We start from the raw sequence: 26,339 nt of genomic DNA, 5'->3' as shown, positions 1-26,339 counted from the left end.
GGTTCTGCTTCCTTTCGCTACCTTGGATTGTTTACATTGTTGACCGATTTGTATCTCGACTTGCTCACTCATTTTACATGTGATTTTGAGCTTTCATTCATATATAAAAAAAATTCAAACTTAACAATATGCATAACATAATTCCTTAGTAAACAATAAACACCATCCAAACGGTGAAAACCTTTTATTCATAACATAAACGGTTTCTTACAATCATAAAAACAATAATTAAAACTTTGCATAAAAACACAAACAACACATAAATAAGATGTCACAACAACACACATTTATTCAATTCAAGTGCTCGGCCACACAATCTCATGATCAGAAGTGATCACATAAATCGTATATTCAAGAACAATATAACTCGCAGGCAAATCCATCGAATAAGTGCTCGTAATCGCATATCCCCTAGCGAAACGGAAGGCGCCGGTGCCCCCGATCACCGGCACCTCCCTGGACGGGGCGAGCAACGGGTTCCGGCCCGCAATGCAGACCGTGCTTCCGTTGTACTCCCCCGAGGTGATGTGGAAGTTCATGGTGAGTGCGACGGCCAGGTTTTGGAGGTCGGCCGAGGCGGCCGTGCCCTGGGCCCGGGCGACCTGGGCCGATTTGATGTCAGGGTCGGCCGTGACCCGGTCGTCGAAGACCATGACCTGGCCGAAGACCGTGGGGGAGGTGTCGGTGATGGAGGCGTTCGCGACCCGGAACAGTGTGGCGTTGGGGCCCGCGCCCGGGTCGTGGACGTAGAAGTGGAATTTTGTTAGTTTTTTGTGGCCTTTGGTGATGGTTTCGACCCACGCGCCGGTGGCGCGTGCGGTGGGGAGGAGGAGGAGGAGGGAGGTGGTGGCTATCAGCATTAGGGCTATGGTGAGATTCTTCATCTTGGGGGAGGTGTTGGATGAGGGTGATTGTGTGTTTGTATTTATAAAAGGATTGTGTTGGGAATTTAGGGTTTTGTTAGGAATAATTATTATTGTGATGGATTTGTTTTGAAGTAGTTTGTAGATCCAATTTGAAGTTCCACTTGTGACAAGTTGGAAGTATATTACTCCCTCTGTCCATGGCCAGTTTTGATCGGGCACGAGTTTGAAGAAAATATAGTAGAAAATGTGTATAAAATGTTGGTGGAACTGCTTTTATATATTAGTTTTATATTGTAATGCGAGTGAAATAAAGTTGGTGGAAAATGAGTCCATTGGCAAAAAAGTAAAATAACTAATGAGACATTTATTGGTGGACGGATGGAGTACATTGTAAGTACATCATTAGTTATAAAATTTGATCAAATTCTGGTCATTTTATGATATTAGAAATAATCTGGAAATTTAATTTTACTTAGTTGTCCCACTGTTGAATATCGGGTGAAAGTGGTGGTGATCTAGCGACCGAAATTTCTAATGTGATTAAAACACCAGGTGAGCAAAACGGAGTTGTTTGGTGATGATCAAAACAACTTCTTTTGCCGATGATCAAAATGACGTTGACGTTGTTTTACTGAAATGATTTATTATTATTGTTGTTATTATTATTATTATTATTATTATTATTATTATTATTATTATTATTATTATTAATTTGCTTATTTATTCATTTTAGTATTATTAACGAAAACGACGATGTTTTATACTACATGTATGTGTCACCTCATAAAAACTAATGCACATTACTGCATTATCGTTGAATCAATTGTAATAATTGAAACATCGTACCTCATAAAATTATATTTTCAAACTAATTAAGCTTTTCTTAAATTTTATTTTAGATGACTGATTACGTTATGCTTATATATTTTTTAAAAATAACTCGCTACCACGTTATAGATCTGACTTTTTATTATAATATATCTAAAATACTACTTGGAAAATAATTTAAAGAAGTCAATGTTGATCAGATTAAACAATATGTAACATCCTTAAATTAATTTAGACTTAATGTTTGAGCTCATAGACCTTAGCTGTATATTCCTAGAAACTATACTTAAAAGGAGAAGAAGTTTGCACGTCGGAATTTTTTGGTATTTTTTATGCAGTGGGAATTTTTGTACTTCTGCAAAAGAGAAGTCTCTTAAATCATTTTTGTCCTTTCGAAATTTTTTTATTTATTTAATGTGTATTTTTATATTTTTACTGTTAATATATCTTGAATGTATATAGTTTGCGGCTAGCCAAACGGATGTTATGTTACTGTTTAGGCCCTAATTGTCTTATTGGGCCTATCCCATCGTCTGTGCGCATATTTATATAGCATATTTATATAGAAGTATGACACAGAAACTCTATAATCCGAAATCAATCTGAATACAATCTGTCCTCAGTTTCCTGCGTGTGGACGTAGCCAACACAACGTTGGTGAACTCTTTACGTTTGTCTTGATTACACAATTAATCTATTCTGTCACAACATTTCTTGTCATTATTCTCTCTCCCCTTACTTATCATCAAACACTATTATTAATCCGACAAAAGAAAAATCATGATTAAGTGCTTTAGGGGTGTTCGGTTTGCAAGATCGTATCCGAGATTAAATTTGTAGTGTGTTTGGTTCATGAGATTAAACCCTGCAACCCAATCCTAGATGGATAATCATGAGATAATTAGCCATAGCTAACCTCCTATGACTAAAATAATCTCACAACTTAATCCTAGATTGTATCTTGGTACTCCCTCCGTTCCGCGCGCGATAGTTGAGTTATTTCTTTTTCTGTACTCGTTTTAGAAAAACGATAATATATAGTTAAAGTAACGAAATAGTAATGTAAGAGAGAGAATAATGTAGATAAGACTCTTATCTACATTATTCTCTCTTACTTTATTTTTTCTCCATTTTAACTATTTATTATTATTTTTTTAAAACAAGTGCAAAAAATAAAATAACTCAATTAACGTGGAACGAAAGGAGTATTATTTTATCTTTGAAACCTAACACCACGTTAGATTATTATTATTAGTGTTGCCTTAAGTGTCATAAGTTTAGAAGTATTAATCACAGTTATTAAATTCATGCAATTAAAATGTTCTCACCGTCCGAAGTTCCATTTATCATATCACATTAATCAAAGTACTTTAATAATAATTTTCTATCAATTATTCTTATGGATAGGCTTAAAGTCCAAAATGATCAAAGGATCATCACATTTATTACTTCAATATTAATGTACAAGAACCTCATCCAAATTGTTTTTCAATGAATAAAGCCCTTTAACAAAATGGCCCAATTCAAGGAAAAGAAGGCCCAAATAACTAAATCAGCATAGCCCAACTCGGACACAGCCCATTAGCGGCATGTGAAAGAAAATCGAAACCAAAGCATTCAATAAACAGTGCCAAAAATCACAAAATTTACGGAAAATTTCCAACTTTGTTGTTTTGAAAACACAATTTAAGCATAAAATATGGAAAGATGAACTGAAATTCCGACAAATAAAAAAGAATCTACACCCAAAATCAAACGAGATTTGGAGTAATTTCTGGAGAAAATGTAGCAGTTCGTTGAGGATTTTCATCGAACAGGTGGAAGTCATACAGTCAGAGAAACATAATCCGACAAATAAGCGTAAAATTCCCTTCGTCATTTCCTCAGTAAATCGGTTGAAACACAAACAAGCGTATAAGTTTCGAAATCTTGAAACTCATGAAGAGGCGAAACAATTTGGTTAACCCAAAATCAAACATTTAATCAAAATATAAGATGTTACTTGGACATTTTATCCAACAGTTGGGGAACACCGTACACGAAACCGAAAAATGGCGACACTTTTCTTCAAAAACAGAAGCTTATGAAGATGAATAATCAAAGGAAGGAGATAGACGAAGGATTTAAAAGACATTCAGTCATATGAACAAACACGTTGGGTGCATGGAATTCATGCATTGAAACAAGGCGTGAATTCTAACATTTTCTACGTACACTTACGGCGGACAAGGGGAACAACAAAACATGCCCTATAATCAATATAAGCTCTTTCCCCATTATTTGTCTCACTTTAACTCAAGCATGTGTTTTAAGAAATATAAAAAAAGTTGATTAAAAATTTAGTAAAAGAAAGAGTATATTATTACTACCTCCGTCTCCCAAATATTATCCCACTTTGATCCAGCACGAGTTCTAAAAAATATAATACTCCCTCCGTCCCACTTTAGCAGTCTCATTGACTTTTCTGCCATCTTTTTGTAAAAATGATAAAAAATAGTTAAAGTCGAGAAATGGTAAAGTTAGAGAGACAATAATATAGATAAGATTCTTCTCTATATTATCCTCTCTCTTAATTTACCATTTCTCCTCTTTAACTATTTTTTAATCATTTTTACAAAAAGAGGGCAGAAAAGTCAATGGAACTGCTAAAGTGGGACGGAGGGAGTAGAAAATGAGTTGAAAAAGTCAGTGGACTGTGGGTCCTACTTATATATTTAGTTCTATAATAAAATGTGAGTAGAAATGAGTTAGTGGAATATGTAATCCACTACCAAAAATGGTAAAAAGTGAAATGAGACAAACTTTGGGGGACGGACGGAAATGGAAAAAATAGGACAAACTTTCAGGAATGGAGGTAGTATTATAGTACTATCTTTGTCCCACGATAGGAGTCACATTTGGTACGAACACGGATTTTAAGAAATGTAAAGAAAAATGGGTTGAATAAGTTAGTGGACTCTATGTTCCACTTATATAGAGTATTAGTTTTAGAGTAAATTATGCTAATGGTCCTTGAACTATGCGTTTTGCACGCAAACGGTACATGTACTTTAAAAATATGTCCCTAAACTAAGATGTAATCTTATTTATAGTACTTTTCCACTATTCATCATATTTTACACCAAAAATGCCCCCAAGGTCCCAACGCATGGAGGGCATTTTTGGACTTTATATCTAGGTATTGAATATGATATTTTCTCTATCTCTCTTGAGTATTGAAAATTATATTTTCTTGTAGTTTGAATACCTGAAAATGATATTTTCTATTTTACATTTTCAATCACTTTATCTCAGATCATCTTTCTCTCTTCTTCTCTAAAACTTTTAGAAAGTAAAAAATTAAAATAAAAAATACGATAACAGTCAAATAACAAGTCCCTAACTTTATTACTATTAACTTTCGATTTTTCCCATAACATCGTAGAAATGTCGAAACCCCTTAATTTATTATACAAAGATGTCTAATAATAATAATATTAACAATAACAATAATAAAATCATACACACAACATATGTCTACGTGAGATCACATAAACAGTATACTCGAGAACAGAATAACGCGCGGCTTTATCATACAAATAAATTCCAACAACGGCGTATCCCCGAGCGAGCCGAAAGGCGCCCGTGCCTCCGATCACCGGGAGCTCCCTCGTCGGTTCCAGCAGCGGATTTCGGCCGGCAATGACCAACGTGCTCCCGTTGAACTCTCCCGACGTTATGTAAAAGTTTGCGGTCATGGCAATGGCCCCGGCTTGGAGGTCGGCGTAGGCGGACGTGCCCTGCGCCCGGGCGACTTGCTCAGATTTGATGTCGGGCTCGGCCGTGACGCGGTCGTCGAAGACGTTGACCTGGCCGAAGCTGGTGGGGGAGGTGGAGGTGATGGAGGCGGTCGCAACGCGGTACACGGTGGCGTTGGGGCCGAGTTCGAGGTTGTGGACGTAGAAATGGAGCTTTGTGATTTTTTTGTTGCCTTTGGTGAGGGTTTGGACCCACGGGCCCGGGGCGGGGGTGGCGGCGGTGAGGAGGAGGAGGTAGGAGATTGTCAACATAAGAGATGTTGTTAGTTTCTTCATCTTTGGAAGATTGGAGTGGGAGAGTTGGAGGTGTTGAGTAAGGGTGATTATGCAAGTAATATATATAGGGATTATGATATACTAATATGCTAACTGATTTATAACTTACAATGTACATCCAAATCGTGTAATGCCACGTGACACGAAATATGTAATATTGTAAACACTAAAATGCAATATACATTTGTAGAAGTTATAAATAGATTTCAGCAGATTGCATTTTAGTTATAGACAAATTGCATTATTTATTGTTGAGTCGTGCATTTTAGAAATAAACAGTTTAATTTGCATTTTATATATAAACGGATTGCATTTATATATGGTTTATTTTACATTGTAGACAATTTATATATAGTTAAAATGCAAAGTTAACAATATAAAATCCAATTTGCCAATAACTAAAATGCAATTTGCAGAAATCCATCTACGGCTTCACAAATATATACTGCATTTTTGTGTTTACAATATTGCATGTTTCATGCCACGTGGCAACACGAGATTAAGATGCGTCATAATGCTCTAGGGATGTAATCAAATGCTAACTCTAAACAGTGGCGGACGCAGAAATTTATTAGAGTAGGGGCTATATATTCAAATTTTGTATGGGATAATAATTTTCTTATACTTTTCTATTTTAGTAGGGGCTTTTACACATTAATTCACACAAATTATTAACAAAATTATAAGATTTTATAACTAAAAAAGTAAAAAAAAAAAATTGGGGAAGGGCTTAAGCCCTCCCCACCATAATGTGTGTCCGCCAGTGACTCTAAATATTGTACAAACTCCAAACTATGATCTGGACTGTTAGAAAATGTTAACAGATGATAAAATAACATCAACAAAAAATGTTAACACCGTGTTGGTATTGTGTTGACATCAAAATCTTAAAATTTTACGCTTTGTTGACATTATGTTGACGTTATGTTACATTATGTCGAAAGGATTGCAGCTATAGAAAAACCATTAAAAATCTCAACAAGGTTATGAGAAAGCAAAATGAAATGAAAAGGGAAAAGGAGGGCATTGTGTGAAGCACTGAATTGTGATATGTTGTGTGTCCACATTCGTGTGCTGTCTCTTTAAGTATTTATTTCATGATTTTATAGTATTATATTTCCTTAGATAAGGCAATAAAGTTGAGTAAATTACAAACTCTTTTGTGGTATTCTTTGACGTTTCTTTCTCGTTTCATATTGAGAGAGTCGAATACTCACTACAACAAATATGTATTATAAGGGCGCTAAATTAGAGACGAAATCAGTTGCGTCGTAAAGTTTTAAAGGAGAGTTTAAATTTGAGACGCAACAAAATTGCATCCCTAAAGTAGGGACATATAATATAATTGCGTCTCTAATCATTTTAGTTAAGGACGCAATAGATGCGTCTCTAAATACAAAGGCAATAATAAACAAACACAATCGCATCTCTAATCTCAGATTAACAATCCACTCGATTCTCCTATTTTCTGCGCCGGATCCCCTGTCGCGTAGAACGTCCCCTCTCATGGAGGCTCCCCTGCCGCCGCTCTCACCGGAGAATCTCTCAATATGAAACGAGAAACAAAAAAGTGTCCTTAGACTTCTTTTTTCTTGTAGTGACTCTTTGTTTCTTTAGGATGTCTTGAAATAAAACTCTAATTATTTCTTCAAAATCGTTGTTCTCCGCTCCTCCACATCTTCATGTTGTATTGTTTTGCAAATGCTTTTCGGGCTAACTCCTTGTTAATCCCAACCTCGGATTTGTAATTTGTATTTTCACATTTAATTTTAATTAAAATAGCCGATTTCAGCATCGGATTTATTTGCCCACACATGAGAAACCCACGCTTTCATAATTGTGTTTAGACTTGTTATTTATTTTAGTACTGTATTTCATTAATTATAGTAATAGAGTCGAGTAAATTATAATCTCCTTTTTGGGTATTCTTTGCCGATTCTTTCACGGTCCATTTTAAGAGAGTCTTATGTGATTAAGTACAAATACTCTTTGGACTTTGTTTCTTTAGGATGTCATGAGAAATGAAACCCTAAATATATCTCCAACACCATCTTTCTTTTATAATAGTTGAATTGTTTCGGGTTAAAATCTAGTTATCTCAACAGGTGCTTTCATCTCGAACCCATGCCAAATTCTGCGGTACACTAACTTTTTCAATCCATTTTCTATGTACATTTCTTAAAATCCGAGCCAACTCAAAGTGAGTATCATGTACTCCATCTGTCCCAAGTTACTTGAGTCGTATTACATTTTGGGTTGTCCCAAATTACTTGAGTCATTTCTGTTTTTAGCTAAAAACAAAACATATGATCACATCTACTTTATTATTTCTTTTACTCTTCTCTCTTTTTTTTTTCTCTTACTTTATTCACTCATTTACTTTACTGAACTCACTAAATACAACTTTCTTAAATCTCGTGCCGAAAAGAAACGTCTCAAGTAACGTGGGATGGAGGGAGTATGAAATTGTAGAGAAAGTTATGATTCTCATTTTGCACCAATTGATAGAGATGAGATACACTAAACGTATTCGTACATTCATTTCGATACCAGAATCTTTAAATAACAAGTTTCCAACTATTGTAACTTCCGATTTCTCGCATAAAATCACGTAAATGGAAAAAAAACATTTTATTTATTTTACAAAGGACCATAATAATAATAATAAATTTTTGCATTCAAAAGCCCGTCCAAACTATCTCGTTCGAGCGAGTGATCACATAAATCGTATACTCGAGAACAGAATTAGCCGTCGCAAAATCAAATGAATAAGGAGTGCTAACGGCATATCCACGAGCAAGGCGGAAGGCGCCGGTGCCTCCGATCACCGGTATCTCCCGCAGCCGCTCGGTCAACGGAAGGCGGACGGACACGCAGAGCGTGCTCTTGTTAAACTCTCCCGCGGTTATGTAAAAGTTGACGGTCATGGCGATGGCCACGGTGTGGAGGTCGGAGTAGGCCACCACGCCCTGGACGCGGGCGACCGGCTCGGTGTTGATGTCTGGCCCGGCCGTGACGAGGTCGTCCAAGACGTTGACTCGGCCGAAAGTGGTGGGGGAAGTGGAGGTGATGGAGGCGGCCGCGACGCGGTACACGGTGGTGTTGGGGCCGGACTCGTGGTTGTGGACGTAGAAATGGAGCTTTGTGATTTTTTTGTTCCCCTTGGTGAGGGTTTGGACCCAAGGGGCCAGGGCCGGGGCGGCGGCCGCGGCGGCGAGGAGGGAGGAGATTATTAGCATAAGAGCTATTGGTAGATTCTTCATCTTGGAAGATTGAAGTGAGAGAGTTGGAGGTGTTGAGTAAGGGTGTGATTATATATGTATATATATATATATACAAGAATTACTCTCTCCTCCGTCCCATAAAGTTTGTCCCAATTTGATCCGGCGCGGATTTTAAGAAATTGTTTGATTCTGTATTAAACGAATTAGGTATATAGTGGAATAAAGTTCCACATTGAGGAGATTGAGAAGTGTATTTAATGTCTATTTATGGTAGATTTCAAGTGGTACAAACTTTGTGAGACAGGACAAAAATGGTAAAATGGGACAAAGTTGTGGGACGAGGGAGTATATTACTACTAGAAGAAATTTAGGGTTTTACAAGAATGAACGATCATGATAGAATGATTTTGAAGTAGTCGGTTGGTCCCTCTACTGACCTCATTTTTACTCTACTTACTCATCTTTCTTTTGTTTAGTTAGAGAAGAAGTCCGGAAAAAAAGTATCCTAATAAAGGCAAGACTTGCTAGGGCAGAGTATATATTGAGTTATAAATGAAAGAGGAAAAGAGAATAGTAAAATACGACGACGTTATAAACATTCAATATTCAGTGTCGAAGAAATATTCCGGAAATGGACGATTAACTATATCATTTTGAATCCTAAATTATATCCATTTTATATCAAATATGTTCAATTACAGTAATACTGACCTTCCTCGCAAGGCCACACATGAGAAAACGCTTTCAATAAGATTATATTTAGCCTTGTTATTTACTCTTCCGTTCCGTCTGTCAATAGATGTTCTATTTTTGCTCAGTTCCAGATTTAAAAAACTATTTAACTTTGCAAAAATAAAGTGGTATTAAAAGTTAATGGGATGTAGATTCTACTTTTATATGTTGATTTCATAATAAAGAATGAATAATAAAAACGGTACCCAGAATATGAGCTAAGCACATTTTTGGTAGCAAATGTTTAAATAATCACATTTAGGGTTAAGACAATGAATAATCATATTTTAAGTGCCACTTTTACCATTTTGCCCATGAGGCCATTAAGGGTATATCAGTCTTTTACATTGTAAGTTAAAACACCTAATTTGTAATCCCCTTAATGGCCTCAGGGGCAAAATAGAAAAAAAAGTGACACCTAAAATGTGATTTTCTGTCGTCTTGGATGATAAATGTGATTATTTGGACATTGGGTACCAAAAAGGTGCTAACGTCATTTTCTGGTTACCATTTCTTTAATTCGGGATATAATAAAATGTGAGTGAAGTACGTTGATAGAATATGGAGTCCACTTGCCAAAAATATTAAAAGTGAAATGAAACATTTATTGATACATTCTTTCTAAATTCATACTCCATCCGTCTATAATTGAATGTATCATATCTGACCGGCATGAGTTTTAAGAAATTGTTTGACTTTATAAAATAAAGTGGGTAGGAAAAATTAGTGGAATGTGAGTCCTACTTTTATATATTGGCTTGGCTTCATAATAAAATGTGAATGAGATGAATAAGTGGAACGCAGAACCCATTTACCAAATACAATAAAAGTAACATTGGAAGAAAAAAAAAGAAGGTATAGATCATTTAATGACGACAAAGGGAGAAAGAGAGTCCAACTACATATAGTTATGTCATTAAGTATGAATAGTCTCTGGTTCTTTAGGATGACATGAAAAATAACTAATTGTTTCTCCATCCCTATCTTTCTTTCAAAATCGCCGTTCTCCTCCTTCGCTTCTTCATTTTGAATTGTTTCGCAAATAATCTTTGGGTTAGCTTCTAGTCAACCTCAATTTGCGCTTTCAATGTCCTTCCCCACCACATTATTTTACATTTTTAGTGGTTGGAATTAATAGTATCACATAAGTTACCAGAGATAGCATTTTGCTTAATTAGATTATGGTTCTCATTTTGTACCAGTTGACGTATAACCATAACCTTTGAATAACAAGTCTATATAACTTTATTAGTATAACTTTCAATTTCTCACATAACATTCTCATGCAATTGGCAAAATAACATTTTACAAAGTGGTCTAGATCATTAATAATAATAATAATATTTTGCATTCAAGCGCCCGTCCACACTATCTCATGAGAGTGAGTGACAACATAAATGGTATACTCGAGAATAGAATAACCCGTCGCAAAATCAGACGAATAAATACTACTAAGGCAATATCCACGGGCGAGCCGGAAGGCGCCGGTGCCTCCGATGACCGGCACCTCCCTCGACCGGTCCATGACCGTGATGTGGGCGGCCACGCCCAGCGTGCTCCTATTGAACTCCCCCGACGTTATATAGAAGTGGGCGTTCAACGCAATTGCGAAGGATTGGAGGCCCGCGTAGGCGGCCGTGCCCTGCACCCGGGCGACTTGCTCGGAGCGGATGTCTGGCGCGGCCGTGACGAGGTCGTCGAAGACATCGACGTGGCCGAACCTGGTGGGGGAGGTGGCGGTGATGGAGGCGTTTGCGACGAGGAAGACGGTGTTGTTGGGGAGCTTGGGGCCGCCGTCGAGGTTGTGGACGTAGAAATGGAGCTTTGTGATGTTTTTGTTGCCTTTGGTGAGGGTTTGGGCCCACGGGGCGGCGGCGGCGATGGAAAGGAGGGTGGAGATTATCAACGTAAGAGCTATTGGTAGATTCTTCATCTTGGGGAGTTGGAGGTGTTGAGTAATTAAGGGTGATTATGTATGTATATATATAGATGAATTTACATAGAATGAATAGATTGAATTTGAAGCAATCGGTCAGTTATTTTTATTAGTATAAATAGTTTTAATGGTGGACGACATCCAACACAGGGAAAAATATTGAAAAATATGATTAACAAAATATTGAAAAATATGATTACCTTTTTTTTATAAAGTGGAATTTATATTTCACTAAAATTTTTCAACTCATACTATCTTCATCTTTTAAAAATACTCCGTTCGTCCCATTTTAGAAGTCTCATTTGAGTTTGGCACCGGTTTTAAAAAATAGTGTAAAGGAAAGTTGGTGAAAAAAGATAGTGGAACGTAGTACCTACTTTTATACTCCTTCCGTCCCAAGATAAGTGACTTGTATTCCTTTTTGGGGTGTCCCACTATAAGTGACCTATTTCCATTTTTAGCAAAAAGTCATCTCTCTTACTTTATTCTCCACCTACTTTATCTCTCTTCTCTCCTCTACTTTTCTCTCTCTCATACTTTACTCTCTCCACTTTAACTTATTTAAATATCATTCCTTAAATCCCGTGCCTAAAAGAAGTAGGTCACTTATCTTGGGACGGAGAGAGTATATTAGTTTTATAGTAAAATGTGAGTGGAAAAAAGTTAGTGGAATGTGTGGCCTATTACCATTTATGGAATATTCCAATCGGGACTCCTAAAGTGGGACATCCAAAAGCGGTAAACGGGACTCTTAAAATGGGACGGAGGGAGTAGAAACTATTTTCATTTTGGTATGTTCCTTAAAAATAGAAACTTTCTATTTTAGGAAGTGGACCCCACAATCCACTAACACTACTTGAATTACTTTTTCTCTTTTCCTCTCTTACTTTACCCATTTTTCTCTTTCTCTCTCTTATTTTACCAATTATTTTCTCTTACTTTACTAATTGTGCATTAAAACTCGTGTTGTTTCAAATGTTTCTATATTTTAAATACGGAGGTAGTAGTATTTTTTAAAATTTGTTTCTGAAAAAGTGATACTCGTATGTAGAGAGTATTACTACTAAAAGTACTTTTTTACTTGCAACATTAAATAAATACTCCCCCCATCCCACATAATTTTACCCAGTATTCTATTTTGGGCCGTCCCACATAATTTTACCCATTTCACTTTTACCATTTTTAATAGTGGACCTCATATTCTACTAACTCATTCCTACTCACATTTTATTATAAAACTAATACCTTTAAAGTAGGACCCACATCCCACCAACTATTTCAACTCATTTTCCATTACATTTCTTAAAATCCGTGTCGGATCAAAGTGTGTAAAATTATGTGGGACGGAAGGAGCATGAGATTGAACACGTGACCAGATTGTGCCTTCAGTATATATCCAGATCTGCAGCATGATCTGGGCTCGTAGAGATCAGGGAATTCATGATACTCCAAAAAAATTTACTAACTCCATTGGCCAAAATTAATCTCTATTTATTTTTATTTAATAAAATAATTTATTTTTTATTAATAATATTTTAATAACTATTTCTCTCTTATTTTATCAATTTTAAGTTAAATATGAATACATACCAAGTGACATTGGAGATTAAGACTAAGTTTTGGTTGGGCCGTTTCCTTTTTACATCAAGGCTTACAATATATAAATCATAGAGTAACTCAACTAATTTATTATCATAATAAGTTATAGAAATAGGAAAATTAGTATCTTTCTCTTGTTGGAAATCTTTACACCGCCTAATTAGTATAAACATCAAATCTACGAGAATGTCCAAAAAAGTAAGTATCCTAATCAAGGCAAAACTTGCTAGCGCAGAAGTATTCCGAAAATGAAAAGGGGAAAATACCACAATGTGATAAATATTCTATGTCGAAGAAGTGTTCCGAAAATGAACGATTAACTATATTATTTTGAAACCTAAATTTTATCCATTGTATTTAAATTACTTTCAATTATAGAAAATATTAATTAAATCTCAATTATGAACTTTTTAGCAAATATATCTTGCGTTTATTTCTTCTATTGGAGTAGTAGTCAATATATAGCTTTGTACCTCACAATTTCATTTTTTCAAAAATATTCATTTTGTTTTATAATTTTATTTACAATGGGCTTTGTAAAAATATTGAACAGATTCTTCAGTTAGGGCTATTAACAATTTAATCTAATTGTAGAATCTAGCAGCCTGTTAAAATAATTTTAAAAACATTGTAGTGACAATAAACAGCATCTGTCAGAACGTTCTCTTGAAATAATTAAATTAATTATATTCAATTTATGTAGACGCATCTTTGTATTTATCAAATGATATTATTATTAATTACTATTACACAAATTAATTAAGGCTTTAATCAAATCGAGATGTTACATCGATTCCAAAGTATTCGCACAGACTTAATCACTTAATCCACAATACGCTCTACTAACATAAATCTAAATTCAATTAATCTAATAAAGTTCAAATATAAATTTTAGAGCTTCATAATGTTGGTTGAGTTTAATAATATGTGTGGTCCCTGTAGTTACTCGACTATCTCTTAATAAAAGAATGCTAGTGTATAGTCTATGTTAGTATTTTTCAAAATAATTTATAATTTCATTCTATCTATTAAAATTGAAGAGGGAAAATTAAATCGGGATTTTATTCTCAAATGAATTTATCCTCCAAACAACGACCTTTCCATGCTTCAAATATTTTTTGGTATTGAAATAAAGTACGGATTTATTTACACTCGTATGAAGACTATGAATTTTTTATTTTTTTTTTTGCATTGTTAAAAAAAAATTGAATTTGAAAGCTAATGAAAGAGTGAATTTGAAGTAAATTAGTATGGATTCATCCTCACATATTCGAATCTGTTATTCAGAGAAATGTTCGATTTTTCCATATCGTATTATCGTTTTAGGGTTAGTTTGAAAAATACATGATTTCTAATATTGAGTTAGAAAATGTCTTGGCAAAATAATTTCTCTATGAAACTAGCTAGCCATGTTAGTATTTTATAGGTAACGTTAAAAATACGTCTTGGGCAATTTCATTCAGAATTTTTTTACCAAAACATTTTCCACCAAAACTGATGCAAATATAAAATTTTCACTAAAATATTAAAATAATATGAAAACTTTGTATATTTAAAATGATATAAAATATTAAAATTTTGACTGAATTGATAGGTTTATATGGCTAAAATTATGCTTACATGATGATATATTTATACCCTCTCAATTTAAAGTTGTAAGCAGGCATGAAATAACAATCTCATCTACGTTTCGCTTTTACCTTTAAATTCATGAAGTGAATTTATTAGCACGATATGAAGTAACAAAAATTCGAAATATATCTATAAAGATTTTTAAGGTGCAAAAGCAAGATCTTTACAAAAGAGAGAAAATAGAAAACGAAGGGTAAAATAAAATCAGCTACTACAATTTAGAGAAAATTTGATTTGTAGATGTAATTTTTATTTAGTGAACTTAAGTAGCAATACTTACTTTGACTAGTAGTACCAAAAATAATTTTGATTGTCACAGTTGTATGGGTGCATCCGTGCATGACTAATAAATGTAGAGAGATGTATATAAGTGACGTTAAGAAAAGAACTGGCTAAACTATCAAAAATATTACTCCCTCCGTCCCAGAAAGATTGTCCCAGTTTATTTTTTACACTCGTTTTACAAAAATAATATTAAATAGGTAAAGTTGAAAGAGAGTAAAATAACAGAAAGAATAACGTAGGTAAGACTATTCTCTACATTATTCTCTCTTTTACTTTACTTTCTCTCTACTTTAACTATTTATTATTATTTTTGCAAAATGAGTGCAAAAAATAAACTGGGACAATCTTTCTGGGACGGAGGGAGTATGAAGTGTAGCTAAATTATGGTATGTCCTGTAAGTTAAAAATTATTTGAATTTTTTTTATAAAATTTTATTTATTCGCAATTATCTCACAAGGAAATTTTTCGCTAAAAGTTCTATCTAATACGATAATCGACAATCATACGTGAATGTCACCACTGCCTCCACGTCACCACTGCCTCCACTGGTGAGTTAAAAGATGTTGTCAATTCATAAAGAAAACGATATTATTTGGTTAAAAATTTTTAACTATAAATAACACGTATACAATAACATTGTTATGTTAAAAAATAATTGCGAACAGATTCAAATAGAGTGATTAGTAGTAGGTTTCAAATTTTAATACTCCATTACATAACATAGTACACAATTTGATCAAAATTTATGATTCTTGAGGCAATTTTCACTTAAAAAAATAAATTTGACAAATTAGATAGCATACCCTACCCATGTACCTCTGAAAATAGTATAGCTGGAATTTGAAGCTTTTAAAAGTCGAAAGTTAAACAAAAATTTATGCCATGCACAATTTAAATCCATATATAAAAAATCAGTTCGAATTTGGACGTAAATTTGTTGACCATATTTTGGGAAAAAGAATATTGGCTATGGACCAGATTTGCTGGCCAGTGGGGGACCAATTTTTTTTTTCCAAATAGTATTAACTAGTGTCAGATAAATGATGATCAATTATTGTTTTTCCATTTACTTTTTTAAAAAAAAAGCTCCTAGCCCATTCCTTTTAGAATTGTAATTATTTTTATTTAATTAATTACTACTCAATTTTGATTATAAATCAGTTTTCTAGATTCAAAATAAACTTGTTATAAAGCTATCGCACACACGAGCACAATGTGCGCCATCTTATTAATCAAGAGGGAAACATGTCGTGCACGCGCGCGCCTGATCCAAGCCAAGAGATGTAAACTGTAAGGGTTTCTACAACAGGCTGGCTCGCCTCATCGCCTTCCCTTACCCGGCTCACAATCGTCACATTCCGACATTACGGGCCGCGCCACGACTATTATCCAAAAAAATACCCATCCTTGCTTGAAAAACATTCAAGTTTTCAAACCAAAAAATGTGGCCAAAAACATTAAAAGCCAAAAAAAAGGAAGTGGTGTGACAGTTGTAATAGTGAAGCTTGATCCAGCTGGGATAAGAAGAGAGTGAATACTAGTCACGAGGCACTTTATTAGAAGAGCGCTTTAATATAAGGTTTAAATTTCATGACTAAATTCAATAAATACATTGGATACCCCTTTGCTGACTCACTCTCACTGCCAACTCAATTCTTCCAACCTGGCACTTACCCAAACTACCCCTACTTCCCCTTTGTATTTTTTGAATTTCATTCTATTCTTTTTGTTTTTCTTTCTTAGAATTTTAACTTTATTTGGAATTGTTTTTGTGACGATAGCAATGTTCGGTAGAGATAAGGCAAATCGAGATAGCAATGTTCGATAGAGATAAGGCAAATCGAGATTAACATGTGATGAGAATAGTAAATTACTACTTCATCCGTTTCATAAAAATAAGGACATTTTCTATTTTGAAAAGTCCCGTATAAATATCCCTTCTATTTTTGGTAATTTTCTTCTATCTAATAAGACGCGTCACATTTTCCACTAACAATTTTATAACTACTTTTACTTTTTATCTATCTCTTACTTTACTAATTGTGTTTGTGCATTAAAATTTTCATGCCGTCTCTAATGTCCATATTTTTATGGAACAGGGGAAGTACTATTTGGTAGCCGACATTATAAACTCTAGAGCTCGTATTTTGGACAAGGTCTGTTGTGGGTAAACAACGGTTACATTAATACTACAGATTTCCTCAACACCTTGAGATGATTCTCGTCATATTCGAGCATTGTCCCAGATTAGCTAATGATCAATAAAATTATGTGTCAGAGAAAGGAGCTCAATTTTTAAAAATCGATTCATAGTGCCGGTTGAATGAGAAAGGAACCCAGTATCATATATGATTTGAAAAAAATTCAAGAGTTGAATTAGAGATGAGTTGGGCATAGGGAAAGAAAGATCGTCGAATCGAATGGATTGGTTACCATTGTCGCATACATCGTTTGCTCTAATGTGCAGTAATTGGTCGTTTGTGCGTGGTGATGAGAAAATCATTAAAGTAAATAAATTAATTTTCTTAAAAACAACAGATAAAAGGAGATGGGCATAGATGGGCAATTACGTAAATTCAAATGGCCAACGCATCGAGAAGCGTTACGCTAGCTGTAACAGTGTAGATGGATGAAAGCTGTAATATTCATTTTGTTATTTTCTCCAGTTCATCAAAATGTAACGCCTACCCACTTTCACTTGCCCCACTAATTAAACCGCGTTTCCCCTCATTATAAATACCCTTCCACCTCTCCAGCATTCTTCATCCAAACAGTCCCTTCTCTCAATCTCTCTCTCTAAAAATATCACACTTCACTCTCCAATGGCTTCTTCCACCATTCTCAACCTTCTAGCCATTTTCTCTCTCTTAAATCTCGCCTTCGCTTCACGATTCGAAGACACACAAACTCAGCTGCTGAAATATCACAAAGGCGCTCTCCTCCACGGCAAAATCTCCGCCAACCTAATTTGGTACGGCAAATTCACCTCTTCACAGCGCGCAATCGTCGCCGATTTCATCACATCTCTCTCCGATTCCTCTCCGCCGCAATCCAACCCCTCCGTCGCCGCGTGGTGGAAAAAAACAGAGAAGTACTACCACCTCGCCTCCAAAAAGCAATCGCTCTCTCTCTACCTCAACAACCAGATCCTCGACGATGAATACTCAATCGGAAAGTCTCTCACCGAAAAACACCTCGTAGATCTGGCATCTAAAGGCGAGAAAACCAACGCGATCAACATTGTGCTAACCGCATCCGACGTCGCCGTCGACGGTTTCTGCCAGAACCGCTGCGGCAGCCACGGATCCAAATCGAGCGCCGTGAAGGGGAAAAATCAGAAATTCGCCTACATTTGGGTGGGGAACTCGGAGGCTCAGTGCGCCGGCTACTGCGCGTGGCCGTTCCACCAGCCGATCTACGGTCCGCAGAGCCCGCCGTTGATTGCTCCGAACAACGACGTCGGAATCGACGGAATGGTGATCAATTTGTCCGCGCTGTTGGCCGGAACCGCGACGAATCCGTTCGGAAACGGATTTTATCAAGGAACGGCGGATGCGCCGCTGGAGGCGGCGACGGCGTGCCCTGGGGTTTACGCTAAGGGTGCGTATCCTGGCTACGCCGGAGATTTGCTGGTGGAGAAGAGTAGTGGTGCTAGCTATAATGCGCATGGTGCTGACGGCAGGAAATACGTGCTTCCCGCTATATATGATCCTTCTACATCCAAGTGCTCGACTTTGGTTTAATTTTAGGGGATTTTTTAATTTTTGATATAGAAAAATTATGTACTAATAGAAAATTCATTTATTCTTTTTAATATTTAATTTTGTTGTAATACTAAGCAAATTTATTGCGGTTTGCTTTGTATGTATAAAATTTAAAATTGGTCTATTTACTAAAATTATTGAGTCTTTCAACACTCTGATCGATTGCAACTTCGGGATATTTTTGGTTGAGCACTCAGACATCGGAATAGTTCTATGACTATCAGAATAATCACCTAGATTGTTCACAGAAAGAGACTTTCTTAGCTCAATCATTCATTGCCTTCGGCATTTTTTTTCCTTCATCCAAACACATTTGTCAATTGCTCCACAATATCAACATGGAACTAATTGTTCAATCGAATGATACTTTCGTTCTTTTGTAGCAAGCCGATGCAAAAAGTCTTTGTTGAGTACAAACTCATGACTCATTCCACGTCGGGATTTTGAGGGAAGTTGGAAGGTGTATATAATATCTGTCCAATCCCAATTAGTTTGACTCTTTTTGAGAGTGACTCAAAAACAAATTCGTGTGGACTTGACCTAAAGCGAGCAATATCAAACTATTATTGCAGTCGGCAATCCAAACAGTGTTGATTTGTCATTCTTAACCCGTCTTTCTCGATTAAATTGCTTTTTTGATTTCTAACTTGAAGACAATTTATACTCCCTTCGTCCCTCTATAGTAGAAACATTTCTTTTTGACACGGGATTTAAGAAAATTGTTTTAAATGAGTTAAGTAAAAGGAGAATAAAGTAGAAAGGAAAAATGTAGAGAGATGAAGAGAGAGTAAAATACCTTTTACCAAAAAAAAGAAACGACTCATCTATAGTGGGACAATCCAAAAAGGAATACGACTCAGCGAAGGTACGGAGGATAGTACTATTTTTGATTTCCAACTTCATAATAAATATTTATTTCACCTTATATAATTATATGACGAATCTAGAAAATGTTGTTTGGTACAATTATTTTTATTTATTAATTTTCATTTACTCTAAGGATATTGATTTAATTGTTGCATCCTTTTTTCGGTATCAGAGTAATAACCACACGACAAACTCCAGTCGATCACCACCTCCATGATTTGATGCAACTTAAACCAAAATCAAAGACACAAATCGATAGAACGGATAAATAGGAACTGCATTGATGATACTTCAAATGTAAATGAAAACAAAAGATACAATAATAAGATGAACACGATACATTCAACGGAGAATCACCGGATCACCGGATTCTCCCGATGACCCAAGCTCGCAAGCTCACACAATTCTCATGACTGACTCTCGAAGATGATGTCTCTGTATTTATTCTTATTATCTTTTGGCTTCTCTCTCATTTCTGTTTGAGCTGCTATATCTCCCTGATGACGTGGCACCTAGCTGGCATGTAAGTTGTTGTGCAGATTTGCAAAGGCGTGTTCCTAGTTGAGCGTTTCTTCTCCTTTTTTTTCAATTTGTGATCGTAACATTAATTTAGTTTGAATGATTTAATTTTATTTTTCTTTATGTGGTACGTAGTTTTTTATCTTCATATTTATAGAGATGACATAGTACTAACATTTTATAAGAGTGAAAATAAAGAAATGAAATATTTTATTGTTACGAACACATTTATTATAATGATAATATAACAACAATAATAACGCGTCGTGACATAATTAGATAGGGCAATGACTGTGCCAAATTCTCACTATTCAATGTCAATATGTGATGATTACAAATTATGAAAGCGTGTTAGGATCACCAAATTCAGATAATAACCAAATATATTGCACTCTTATAAGTTGCGAATTTAATAAATATGCCCCCAAAATGCTAGTGTGACAATAGTATTTGACAAAAATAATACTAATGTACTGTAATAACCAAGGTGTAATGAATTAGTGATTCAGCATCTCATCTTTTTAAGTATGAGGTCAAAGAGTTTTGATCTTTGCTTATATAATTAGAATAAACCTTGAGATGATTGTTGGGACTAACTCTTAGCAATAGATATACATTGAGAAACCAAAAAAAATTAACAATGGAATCCTCCAACTCTAGTCTCTCAAATTAACAATCCAACACCCTCCCAAATTAACAAAATTCAACAACAACAAAATTGATTTTTCATCTTGTCGAACACACACATTGTAAAAATAGAGGGCCGGGCGAGATAGGAGCGGCGAAACGAAGGCGGCAAGGAACACAGACTTGTTCTTCACCGCCGTCGCTTCCTTCTAGAAAGACTGAGGGGGAGGAAATCTTATCCCATAGGCTGGCGACTAACAATCCCACCCAGGGACGGAGCCAGAAATTTATAGGGAGAGGGGCAAATTTATATATGAGGAAATTTTAAGAATTTGAATAGAAACATTTAATGAGAAATTAAAAGAAATAAATAATAAATTATACAATATACAAATGAATATGAAATATATGAGGTGGGGCAAAAAGCCCTTGTTTCAATGAATGTAGATCCCCCCCTCCTCCCACCCTAGTGCCCCACCCTCACCCTTTGTCCGGGCCAAATTGGCATGACTTGTGGGTGGCGGGTGCCATAATAATTTGAAACTAGACATAAAAACCTTACAAAACTTGAAAAAGGTTTTCATGGTACGGAGAACCACACCTGATTTTGTAGGGGCCTTATTTGATATTGTAGGGACCTTGTCCCATAGGTCGGGGCCAACACCCCACCCCAACTCCGCATCCTCACCCCTTGGTTCGAGCTAGATTGGTATGAGTTGTGGATGCTCTAATAATTTGGAACTAGATATAAAAATGTTACAAAACTTGAAAATGTTGCCCTAGGTATAGGATTAGAATATATACTCAAATTTCTATATGTGCCGCAACTTTAAAAATCAGTTAAGAAAAAATATAAAAACTTATTTACCGTTATACTCTTTATGTCCCATAGAAACTTTCGCCTGTTTCATAAAAATAGATCATATTTTATGGTAACATTTTTTCCCTCTTTTTATTGTAACTATAATACTTTTTTTTTTTTATCAATTATGCATTAAAATTTGTGTCAACTTCAATTACTTATGTGTATATGGGACAGAGTAGAACGTTCTAGAATTTTTATATACATCAAAGTATTTATGGCAAATTTCCCTAGAATTTATTATATTTAATCAACACGTTTTACTCTATAAAATGTGGAAGAGAATGTATGCTATCTAGCTGTAATGCAAAAATATTTAAAATTAAATTGTCAGTTACAAGTTTATTCATTTAATTCTAAGTTGGATTGCTAGTTGGATCAAAGCTGTATAACTGTATTAACTATTGCCTATTGTGTTTTCTTATGGATAAATTGGGCGGCAGCGAAACCAGAGAGCAACGGGTATCCCTTATCCACCTTGACTCTCACTCAAAACGCCGCGTTTTAGTCACATAGTTTCTATCTCTACCAATTTCAAATCCCTCTCTATAAATACCCTCACCCGCCTTCTTCAATCCTCACTCTCACCTCAATCTCTCTCTAACCAGAAGCACTGAAACACAAATTCAATGGCTTCTTCTTCTACCATTCTCAAATTGTTAGCAATTTCATTTCTCTTGAATGTCTGCGTTGCTTCAAGAGCAATCCCCAATTCTCTAGCTGAAGACACACAGCAAACTCAGCTCATGAAATACCACAACGGCGCTCTCCTCCGCGGCAGAATCTCCGTCAACCTAATTTGGTACGGCAAATTCACCCCTTCTCAACGCGCAATCGTCGCCGATTTCATCACATCTCTCTCCGATTCCTCCCCGCCGCAATCCAACCCCTCCGTCGCTGCGTGGTGGAAAAAATTAGAAAAGTACTACCACATCGCCTCCTCTAAAGAGCAATCGCTCTCTCTCCACCTCAACAACCAGATCCGCGACGATTCCTACTCAATCGGAAAATCCTAAGATTTAATCATTAAATAAATGAAAAAAGTAGTATTTTTTCTTATGATATTTAGTCATCAATAAAAATATTTTGACGCCCCAATAAAAAAATTTTGGTTCGTCTCTGCCCTCTGTCCCAGTATAGTTGACTCATATTCCTTTTTGAGTTTTTCTAAGATAGTTGAGTAATTTTCTTTTTGTCAAAAAATTTATCCTCTCCGATAATTTCCTCAATCTCGTACCGAATAGAAATGCCCGAACTATCTTAGATCGGAGAGAGTACAAAATAAGTGACCTAGAAGACCTCAAGTCAATTGTTAGGCCTTTCCAATTCTATAAAGTGAGTGCACTAAATTTACAAGTTGTTCAAGATATTTGCTAATACAATGTATAGTGGTAATAACATGAGTACATAATTTCGTTTTAATGCATATGTTTGTGGTTGTGGAAAATTCTGGATTAGGACTTAATGACCTCAATTCAACTCAACACATTGTTTTTTAACCCACGTATCACTTCCATTATTGTGGAATTTACAAATGGATGTCTTTATTAATTCAAGTGGTGATCTTAAAAAGATATCCAAATAAACTATTTAAACCAGCATTCACTTATCATCATTTGTACACACAAAGAAATATCAATATCTTCTTTCACCATGCTTCCAAGGAAGATGTTGTTCATTTGTACACTAATTTCGTCCTTAATTTTCACCGCTCTTTCTTATAATAACAAATGTCTTCCCCCTCAGGAAACCTTGTTGCTTCAACTCAAGAATGAGTTGATATTCAACTCTTCTCATTCAACAAAACTGGTGCGATGGAATGAAAGTGATCATGAGTGTTGCAAGTGGTACGGTGTGGAATGTGATGCATCTGGCTACGTCGTTAGTTTGCAGCTTGACGATGAGGCCATTTCCGGTGGAATTGGGGATTCGTCGAGTCTCTTCAGATTTAAATATATGCGGAAGCTTAACCTTGCCTACAATGAATTCAACCATGATGCCATTCCAAAAGGTATTGGCAATCTGACTTGTTTGACACATTTGAATTTGTCACATGCTGGTTTTGGTGGGCAGGTTCCTTCTGAAATTTCGACCTTGACGAGATTGGCTAGTCTTGATATCTCCAACAAGTCCGGCACTACTCTTAGCCTCGAGCTCCCGAGTTTGAAGTTTCTTGTCCAAAATTTAACAGAGCTTAGAGAGCTCTATCTTGATGATGTCAATGTGACTTCCTTGCATGAAAGGAAAAATTGGGGCCATATTATATCATCACATTTACCAAAACTCACCTCTTTGAGTTTGGTTGGTTGTAGTCTTGATGCTCCTTTGCCTAAATCCTTTTTGCAACTTCACTCCCTTTCGATTCTTCGACTAGATCGGAACAATCTTTCAGCGGTAGCACTTCATGACTTGTTCACCAATTTTCCGAGTCTCACCACCTTAACTCTTGGCAAATGCAAATTGAAGGGCTCAATTCCATCCACCTTTGCTAGCCTAACAAAGCTTATTCGTGTCGACTTGTCGTATAACAACTTGAATGGCTCACTTCCTTCTGCATTGTTTGAAGGTCTTTCCAATCTCGTTCATCTAAATCTGTTGGGAAATTCATTCTCTGGTAACATACCCCAGTCTATTTTTGCTCTCCCGTCATTGTTGGAACTTAGTCTTAGTTACAACAAATTTAATGGCACTTTTCAACTCGACGACTTTCAAAGCCTTCCCAATCTCACGTGGCTTGATCTATCCGGCAATAGCTTGTCAGTAGATGTTGGCAACGTCGATTCGAGTTCACATGGACGCCTCAAATTAAAAGGTTTAGGCCTAGGTTCGTGTAACTTGTCCAATTTTCCCGATTTCGTTAAACATTTGGATCTGGAAACATTGGATCTCTCAAACAATAGTATTGCTGGGGAAATACCTAGTTGGATTTGGGGAACAAAACTCTCCCAGTTGTTTCTTGCTAATAACAATCTAAGTGGATCAGTTCCAACCTCCATCTGCAACGCCACACGACTGTATAATCTTGAATTGTCTCGAAACAATTTAAGTGGAACGATTCCAACCTGCCTCTGCAACGCCACACAATTCGTTTGGCTTAGATTGTCCGGAAATAAATTGAGTGGCAGCTTACCCGCTTGCCTACTTATATACATGAAGGGGATCGATCTAAGTCGTAACAACATTAGCGGAAGCATACCCCCTTTCCCACTCGAAAGGATTGCAGTGTTGGATTTGAGTCATAACAACATCAACGGTAGCATTCCAGATATTTTTCGTGTAGATTGTAATCTACGTTACTTGGATCTTAGTCATAATGCTTTAGAAGGGAAGATCGCAAAGTCCCTCGAACACTGCACGTGGTTGGGGTACATGAACGTCGGGAACAACAAGATTAACGACACTTTTCCATGCATTCTACCGTCGACCTTGGGTGTTCTTGTTTTGCGCTCCAATAGATTCCATGGGGAAGTAAGATGTCGCGTGATCAGTTGGCCGAATCTCCAAATTCTAGATATATCATCGAATCATTTCACTGGAAGTTTGGAATCATTCAACTTCTCTAGTTGGACGGCTATGATGCTACCTGGTGATGGAAATTCGAGAGGCGGTATTGGTTTCGAGTTTGAGAACTCTGGCGTGACATTAATCATGAAAGGGCAAATAATGGAGCTTCGCAAGATCTGGTTAGACTTCAGCGCCATTGATTTGTCTTCCAATAGTTTCTACGGAAAGATACCAAATGCAATTGGTGATCTTAGCTCACTCCATCTTCTCAACTTCTCTCACAATGCCATCAATGGAAGCGTCCCAAAATCATTTGGTAGGTTGAGTAATCTCGAATCACTCGACCTCTCAGTAAACCAACTAGCAGGGCCAATCCCAGAGGAGCTTGGAAGGCTCACATTTCTTTCGAAATTGAATCTCTCCTTCAATAAGTTTGTTGGGGCTATCCCAAAAGGGCGGCAAATGCAAACATTCTCATCTGATTCATTTGAAGGAAATTCGGGGCTATGTGGTTTCCCTCTCAACATTAGCTGCAATCATACTAATGCACCACCACCGGGATACGATGAAGAGGAGAATGAGATAGAGTGGGAATACGTGTGTGCTGCACTTGGATATGTTGTGGGATTCGGAAGCATTGTGTGGCTACTTTTATTTTGTCGAAGTTTAAGAGAGATATACTTCGGCAAAATAGAAGAGATTGTTGAAGACATATTCATTGTCAGAGACATGAGAAGAAGACGGGCAAGAAGAGAGGCAATAAAGGATTGAGTAGGAAACAATAATGTTGGAAATATTATCTTTGTTCTATGTAAAAGAGTGAAATAAATAGGGGTTTAGCTTAGCTTGTATAGTTCCCTATGTGTTTAAAGTTTTGCATGCTTTTTATCTTAAAGTTTGTGGATTGTACAATGTAATGAATTTTAGAATGAAATGATGATTTGTGGTGCACGTTACTATTTTGCAAAACTTAATTCAATATGGTCTCTTCCATAGGATTATAATGCATATTGGTATTAA

The 26,339-nt window shown here is 36.1% G+C and overlaps 4 protein-coding genes and 3 pseudogenes across 4 annotated transcripts; 3 read left to right on the top strand and 4 right to left on the bottom strand.

Annotated features, from left to right (window-relative positions):
* Positions 1 to 149: 149 nt before the first annotated feature.
* LOC125202447 (dirigent protein 21 pseudogene) lies at positions 150 to 908 on the bottom strand (annotated as a pseudogene).
* A 4,213-nt stretch (positions 909 to 5,121) lies between these two features.
* On the bottom strand, positions 5,122 to 5,785 carry LOC125202177 (dirigent protein 11 pseudogene; annotated as a pseudogene).
* Positions 5,786 to 8,360: 2,575 nt separating this feature from the next.
* LOC125200418 (dirigent protein 21 pseudogene) lies at positions 8,361 to 9,039 on the bottom strand (annotated as a pseudogene).
* A 2,035-nt stretch (positions 9,040 to 11,074) lies between these two features.
* LOC125200408 (dirigent protein 21-like) lies at positions 11,075 to 11,656 on the bottom strand. The gene has a single exon (XM_048098056.1). It carries the CDS (start codon positions 11,654 to 11,656, stop codon positions 11,075 to 11,077), a length of 582 nt encoding a protein of 193 aa, XP_047954013.1.
* Positions 11,657 to 17,940: 6,284 nt separating this feature from the next.
* Positions 17,941 to 19,074, top strand: LOC125199897 (protein PHOSPHATE-INDUCED 1-like). The gene has a single exon (XM_048097752.2). It carries the CDS (start codon positions 17,999 to 18,001, stop codon positions 18,917 to 18,919), a length of 921 nt encoding a protein of 306 aa, XP_047953709.2. The 5' UTR covers positions 17,941 to 17,998; the 3' UTR covers positions 18,920 to 19,074.
* Positions 19,075 to 22,444: 3,370 nt separating this feature from the next.
* Positions 22,445 to 22,831, top strand: LOC125199902 (protein PHOSPHATE-INDUCED 1-like). Its single transcript, XM_048097756.2, has one exon. It carries the CDS (start codon positions 22,445 to 22,447, stop codon positions 22,829 to 22,831), a length of 387 nt encoding a protein of 128 aa, XP_047953713.2.
* An 815-nt stretch (positions 22,832 to 23,646) lies between these two features.
* LOC125202043 (receptor like protein 27-like) lies at positions 23,647 to 26,274 on the top strand. Its single transcript, XM_048100354.2, has 2 exons — positions 23,647 to 23,826; positions 23,889 to 26,274. Exons 1-2 carry the CDS (start codon positions 23,647 to 23,649, stop codon positions 26,088 to 26,090), a joined length of 2,382 nt encoding a protein of 793 aa, XP_047956311.2. The 3' UTR covers positions 26,091 to 26,274.
* The last annotated feature ends 65 nt before the right edge of the window (positions 26,275 to 26,339 follow it).

This window comes from Salvia hispanica, chromosome 2, assembly GCF_029641045.1.
Source record: "Salvia hispanica isolate PSC_SH4W2 chromosome 2, Shi_PSC_v1, whole genome shotgun sequence".
Taxonomy (NCBI): domain Eukaryota; kingdom Viridiplantae; phylum Streptophyta; class Magnoliopsida; order Lamiales; family Lamiaceae; genus Salvia; species Salvia hispanica.
This window is presented reverse-complemented; position numbering and strand designations above follow the sequence as displayed.